The 7,220-nt window shown below is 40.6% G+C and overlaps 1 protein-coding gene and 1 long non-coding RNA gene across 2 annotated transcripts in view; one reads left to right on the top strand and one right to left on the bottom strand.

Annotated features, from left to right (window-relative positions):
- The window catches only part of LOC307266576, a 239,153-nt gene that overhangs the window by 162,245 nt on the left and 69,688 nt on the right, over positions 1-7,220 (top strand). The gene's annotated exons all lie outside the window — the stretch shown is intronic.
- Positions 1,424-7,220, bottom strand: part of LOC307267249 (wings apart-like protein homolog) — a gene marked incomplete at its 5' end in the record, with an annotated part of 28,207 nt that continues 22,410 nt past the window's right edge. Inside the window, 5 exons of the mRNA XM_080049517.1 lie at positions 1,424-4,172; positions 4,728-4,823; positions 5,399-5,487; positions 5,881-6,112; positions 7,076-7,220. The exon at positions 7,076-7,220 is cut by the window's right edge and continues 29 nt beyond it. Coding sequence (XP_079905643.1) covers positions 4,107-4,172; positions 4,728-4,823; positions 5,399-5,487; positions 5,881-6,112; positions 7,076-7,220 — 628 coding nt within the window. The 3' untranslated portion in view covers positions 1,424-4,106. The remainder of the gene's footprint in view (positions 4,173-4,727; positions 4,824-5,398; positions 5,488-5,880; positions 6,113-7,075) is intronic.

Raw genomic sequence — 7,220 nt, forward strand, 5'->3', positions numbered from 1 at the left:
GGGAGACCTGTTCCCATTCCCAAGTTACCAATTCACACACACATTCATACACCGATAGCAGCAGCAGCAGCTACCACGCAGGGTGCAAGCTAACTATCAGGAGACATTTAGGGTTCAGTGTCTCTTTGCCCAGGGACACTTCAATGTGAATTTGAAAAACAAAATGTCTACTTTTGTACATGCATTTTTCTCGGCAAGATTTCTTTTTTTTTTGTACATTTGAAATTGTTTGCTTAAAAGAAATGTAGGAGAGAACCAGCGGGACCGAGTGACTTTCTGTATATCTATTTTTCTACAACATGTAAAGTTTTCGTCCTGCAGTTAAAATATTGCAGCACAATTGTTTGTAATTTTGTATTAAAAGAATGTGTTATTTAAAGGTGCAGTGTGTAATATGACATCAAGAAAGTTCTTCAAAGTTCTAGAATGCAACACTCCCTGGGTAACCCCAACCCTTTAGAATAATAACAGAAGCTACAGTGGCTTTCAAGGACAAGAACAATTCTACATTTTATACAATGCACCTGATGACATTCCAACTATGACACTTTCAAGATGGCGGCACTAGGCCTTGGTCCAAAATATGCAGAAATATGGACATATATGAGACCCTTTCTAAGGAAAAAATAAATAATTAAAAAAAACATTTTCAGCTATTATGCACTAAATTAAATGTACAAAATCTGCTAGGAAATAAAACCCAAAATTCTACACACTGCAGGTTTAAAATGATTACTGGTCTCATTGTCTGTTTATTGAGTGAGTAAAAATGGTTATATTTTGAAATTCTTTAAAAGGTGCTACGAGGAACTTTTTAATATTTCTGAAACAGTCTCATTTTTACCTCTGATGATCATAAATTACATGTAACAGCAAACGAGACCATCAGTACAAAGAATGCTATTTTTATATAGTTTTTCTTAATGCCTTTGTCATGGGGTATACGCTCACCCAGGAACAACAGCTGGCGTGGTAAAAACACTACCGCTTTTTTCCAAAGGGGGGCAGCTAGAATTAACAAAGGCTCAAAGTTCTTCAGAGAAATAGCAGTAGTAACATACAATAATCTAGACGCTAAAAAAATTTCACCTTCAAATTATGAAAACAAACATAAAGAAACACAAGACAGGAGGTACTGAAAGTAGCAATTTTTATTATTTTAAAATTATGTACAGGTAAGTAACCAAAGACATTATCAGTTGTCTGCAAATTGGTACAAATGTCAAGTTTTCCTGCAGTTGTCTGTCTGTCTCTCTATCTCTGTCTGTATGTCTGTCTATCTGTCTGTCTCTCTCTCTCTGTCTGTCTGTCTGTCTCTCTGTCTGTCCGTCCCAAACAACAACACGATTGGGGGGGGGGGAGAAAAGGCTTTAGAAAATGAAAAATAGAATCGAGTCTACCTGTCTAAATTAAACATTTTAAATTTTATTTTTAACCCCCTTTTTAACAACACCCGCAATCCCGCCCTGAACCCCCCCCCTCCCCCCCTCCAAAAAAAATTACCCATGAGCCTCTCCTCCTATTTGAGGAAATCAATCTATGTACAGGAACTATGTACAAAAAGCTCTTTCGCTTCATTTCTCCCCGACGTCCATGAGAATAAAGCTTTGTAAACTTAAGAAAGAAAAAAAATGGGGAGGAGTGTGAGGGGCTAAGCTGTGTGTACGTGTGTGTGTGTGTGTGTGTCTGTGTGTGTGTGTGTGTGTGTGTGTGTGTGTGTGTGTGTGTGTGTTACGACTGCAATATGACGGGATTATGAAAATGCTTGATGACACTGACTTGTTTTTAAATTTTTACAAACGGATGAAATTACAGAAAACTTGTTCATATTCAAAAAGGAAAATAAAAAAAATATAAAGGAAAATGACGTCACTGTCTCGCCGTAGATTATTAAGGAAATATAAACTAAATCTTTTCATGGGAACGTAGACACACACACACACACACACACACACACACACACACACACACACAACACTAGTTATTCTGCCTGGCGAGAAAAAAAAATGGAAGAAAATTAATTAATAAAAAAAAAAAAATAGATTTTGCTCAGACGATTGCCGTTGACAATTTTTTTTAAATCATAATAAACAGAACACCGCGGATTTTTGGAAAAGGGTCGAAATCGTATGAATTAACCGTAATTTTGTGAATCATCAAATCATGACCTATAAGTGCCAAAACCAATTTAGAAAGTGTATGTTAAAAAGAAATATTATTGCACAAATTCGATACTATTTAGTATGCCAGAAAACGATTTAGTTTGCCGAAAACACCCAGATGCCCTATTAAATCCAATTGAATTCTTCAGTAAGAAAAAACCAGCAATGCTTTAGTATGTAGTATAGTAAAAAGAAAAAGTGTGTGATTTGTAACACGGGGCCAGATTGTGTTGGACAAGATGTCAAAAAAGTTAAAGGCCTACTTCACCGGTTTGAATATGAAGGTTTATTGAATTTTGAGATCCTATGTAGTATTAATGTGCGAAAAAAATTCACTCTTTCTGCCTTTTCTCAGGCTAGGATGAACCGATTTAAAAAAAAAAAAAAAATCGCACATTTATACTACATAGGATCTCAGAATTCAATACACCTTCATATTCAAACCGGTGAAGTAGGCCTTTAAAACCTTTTGGATTTTCAAAAGCTACAGCGAATAAAAAACAACCATATAAAAAAAAAATAATAAAAAAAAAAAAAAAAAAAATCTCTTCGCCAATTCTTTTCTCAACTGGTTTGCTTCAAAGACAAGCTTGTTTTTTCTTACCTTTTACTATATATATTTCTTTGACCTTTGTGCTCAAATTGAAAGTTCTTCGAGGAGTGTCGAGCAGAGAAAAACACCCAGGCGGTAATTTGAAAAGATTTGAAGGAGTGAGTGTGTTTGGCCCCGGAGACACTTGGATCCCGCGGAGTGTCAAGGCTTTGATGCTGAACTAGAGGGCTATCGATTTTTTTTTCTTTGGAAAGGAAAAACTTTTTACTTCTCAGTGGGCGCGCTGTGGGGCCTTCACACACACATAGACGGGCACACACACACACACACACACGCACACACACACAGGGACGGACACACACACACACACAGGGACGGACACACACACACACACACACACAGACACAGACACACACACACACACACAGAGACGGACACACACACACACACACACACACACACACACACACACACACACAGGGACGGACACACACAGACACACACACACACACTAAAGGTTGTTAAAAGTTTTCAGGTAGATTTGAACACTTGAGGGTGTTTTTGTGGTGGTCTTAGGTGTGTTGTTTGACCGCCATGCTGTGAAAAAGCAGCTGTTTCCAAATCGCCACAAGAGAAAGTGATTTTTACGGTTGAAAAGCACGGAAAAAAACACTAAGGGAAAATGTCTGGGTGTGTACAGATGGGGAAAACGGCTAATAACGTTAATTTAAAAGGCAGCGCCACCTTAAAAAAAAATACCGCCTTAACTCGACAGAATAGCCGGCAATTGAGCTGTGAACTGTGTGGTCAGAATGGATCAATAGTTTTGATTTGTCCGTCTCAAGCCGAAGTAGTTTTTTTTCAAGCACTTGAGTTTGTTTGGCTTTGATGACAGGCTGTGTGTGTGTGTGTGTGTGTGTGTGTGTGTGTGTGTGTGTGTGTGTGTGTGCGTGTGTGTGTGTGTCAACCTGTCATCAAATCGATATGGAGGTGAACTGCGAGGAAATGCATCAAAAAGGAACAAAAAAAATAATAATTCTGAGCAATATTACGAATTAGTAATGAGATTAGATCAAATCGCAACAGTGCATTTCGCCGTCTTTAATATATACACTTAACACAGAAGTTACGCACTGCAGCTTTTAGCTCAAATATATATTGAAGTTCATTTTTCGTCAATTTATAGGGAGAGAAAAAAAACCTGGAAATTCCTTCAACGGGATGAAGACGACATTTGGTCACAACATGACAGATGAAAAAAAATAAACGAAGTGAGGATGATTGAGATGGTTGCAGTGTGTGTGTGTGTGTGTGTGTGTGTGTGTGTGTGGGTTGCAGTGTGTGTGTATGTGTGTGTGTGTGTGGGTTGCAGTGTGTGTGTGTGTGTGTTTCTAGCAGTGCTCAAGATAGTCAATAATCCGGGAGATGGACTTCTGTCCTGTGGTGCCGACGTCGCACTGTAGAGAGAGAGAGAGCAAAGAGGTTAGATACCACACACACACACACACACACACACACACACACACACACACACACACACACACACACACACACACACACACACACACACACACACACACACACACACACACACACACACACACACACACACACACAGAGACACACACACACACACACACTTTTTTTTTTCAAGCACTTTTCCATTTAGAGATTTTTTGCTTCCATAACATGTCTTCTTTCATACTAGTATAAATCAAAGGTCCAACATGTACATTCAGGTGTTTATTTGACTAAACCTTGTCTGTTTGCGTCTGTATATTTCTCCTATACAACCATCTTTAACGGACATTATCTCAACATACCTTTTTTTCAATATACTCTGAACCAGAAATCTACAACTTCTAAAGCACTTACGTCAACTAAACTTTCCATAATCATTCTCAGCACTATTCTGAAGGTTATTACAGAAGGATTTGTTCATATGTTGTTCACTGTCTGATTTATGAGACATTGTGTTCTTTAAAAACATGCAAAAAGGAGTTGGGACTTACAGTGAGGTTCATGAAATTGAGGAACTTTTTCAGCATTTCTGTCATGATGGAGAAATCTCCTTTGGGAAGATTCTCCCTCACTGTCGTCACATTCAACTGGAAACACACAGAGAGAGAAAGGGTCAGAAATACAGAGTGTGTGTGTGTGTGTGTGTGTGTGTGTGTGTGTGTGTGTGTGTGTGTGTGTGTGTGTGTGTGTGTGTGTGTGTGAGTGAGTGAGTGAGTGAGTATATGTGTACATGAGTGTGTCTGTGTGTGTGTGTGAGTGAGTGAGTGAGTGAGTGAGTGAGTGAGTGAGTGAGTGAGTGAGTGAGTGAGTGAGTGAGTGAGTGAGTGAAGATAGGTATGAGTGAATACTGTGTATATCGAAGGGTTTATATGTACATGCTCGTATCAATATGTTCGTCTGTCTGTCTGTCTGTCTCTCCGTCCGTCTGAGTGAGTATATGTGTATGCTAGTGTGTGTGTCTGTCTGTCTGAGTGAGTATATGTGTATGCTAGTGTGTGTGTCTGTCTGTCTGTCTGAGTGAGTATATGTGTATGCTAGTGTGTGTGTCTGTCTGTCTGTCTGAGTATATGTGTGTGTGTGTCTGTCTGTCTGTCTGTCTGAGTATATGTGTCTGTCTGTCTGTCTGTCTGTCTGAGTATGAGTCTGTATCTCTCTCTCTCACCGGGCTTCCCTGACAGAGACAGCCCAGCAGCAGAGCAGTGTATGAGGCCACGATGCTGTCCTCCATGTGCTTCCCCGCATGCTGCAGAGCTGAGAAGAGAAACAAACAAACAAACATTCTTAAAATAAAAAATGTGTTTGGTTTTTGTACCTTTGTTGAGCTCAATCTAAAACTGGCAGCATAAAAAAAAAATAATGGAGGTTTTTTCTAAACTTTGTTGAGGTCGAGCTCCTTCTTAAAACATTTTATATAGTCTAGTCTTAACCTTATTCAAATCCACAACATGGCAATACATTGAAATTAATTAAAAATACACAAATAAAAATAACAGAGAGAGAGGGAGACAGAGAGAGAGAGAGACAGACAGAGAGAGAAAGACAGAGAGAGAGAGAGAGAAAGACAGAGAGAGATAAAGGGAGAGACAGAAAAATTAAATAAATTATTGAAACACAAACAGAAAAAAAGTATTTATTTTTCCTGACCTTTGTTGAGGTCGAGCTCCTCGTCCTCCTCCTCCTTCTCTTTCTTCTTCTTCTCCTCTTCTATTCTCTCCGTCTCGTTGGTCTCGTTGTTGTTGTCGTTGGCGACCCACTGGATCTCCCCCCCGCTCTCCTGCCATTGGCCGCTCTTGTCAGCTGGTTTCACCGGCTCTTTGATGAGGTCATCAGTCTGCGCCTCGGCTACGATGGCCGCCCGCTCCCTCTGCAGGAACAACTGGGAGACAGACAGGGAGAGGGTTATTATTATTATTATTATTATTATTATTATTATTATTATTATTATTATTATTAGACAGGCAGGGAGACAGACAGACAGGGAGATGGTTGGACAGGCAGGGAGATGGTTATTATTATTATTATTATTATTATTATTAGACAGGCAGGGAGACAGACAGACAGACAGGGAGATGGTTAGACAGGCAGGCAGACAGGGAGACAGGGAGACAGGGAGGCAGACAGACAGACAGGGAGAGGGACAGACAGGGAGACAGAGAGAGAGAGAGACAGGGAGATGGTTAGACAGACAGGCAGGGAAGGAGACAGACAGGGAAGGAGACAGACAGGGAGATATTAGACAGACAGACAGGGAGATGGTTAGACAGGCAGACAGGCAGGGAGAGGGTTAGACAGAGAGACAGACAGGAGATGGAGAGACAGAGACAGGGAGGGAGATAGAGAGAGAGACAGGCAGGGAGATAGAGAGAGAGACAGGCAGGGAGATGGTTAGACAGGCAGGGAGATGGTTATGATTTACTAACCGGCTACACGGCTACACCCCTAGTGTGTATGATAGTCACCTGTAATATAGCAGAGTGTGTGTGTTTTTATGTGTGTGTGTGTGTGGGAGAGGGAGAGATACACAGACAGACAGAAAGAAAGAGAGAGAGAGAGAGTATGTGTGTGTGTGTGAGAGAGAGAGAGACAGAGAGAGAGCAAAAGAGAGGGACCGATAAAGTGAGAGACAGAGAGACACAGCGAGACAGAGAGATAGAGAGGGAGAGACAGACATATGGAGAGAGAGAGAGAGGGAGAAATAGAAAGAGAGAGAGTATTTGTCTCTGTGTGTGTATGTGTGTGTGTGTGTGTGTGTGTGTGTGTGTGTGTGTGTGTGTGTGTGTGTGTGTGTGTGTGTGTGTGTGTTTTTATGTGTGTGTGTGTGTGTGTGTATCCTATTCACCTGTACTAGAGCAGCTATAGCACTAAGCGGTCCCGTGCTGGTAAACTCCAGAGGCTGAGGGTTTGGTAACATGGTGGAGTTACAGGGGCCGTAGCCTCCCTCCATCTGCATCTCCATCACACAGTACTTGTTCCTCGCACTGTAT

The sequence above is a fragment of the Ammodytes marinus genome, assembly GCF_949987685.1.
Source record: "Ammodytes marinus genome assembly, chromosome: 20".
NCBI classification, from domain to species: domain Eukaryota; kingdom Metazoa; phylum Chordata; class Actinopteri; order Uranoscopiformes; family Ammodytidae; genus Ammodytes; species Ammodytes marinus.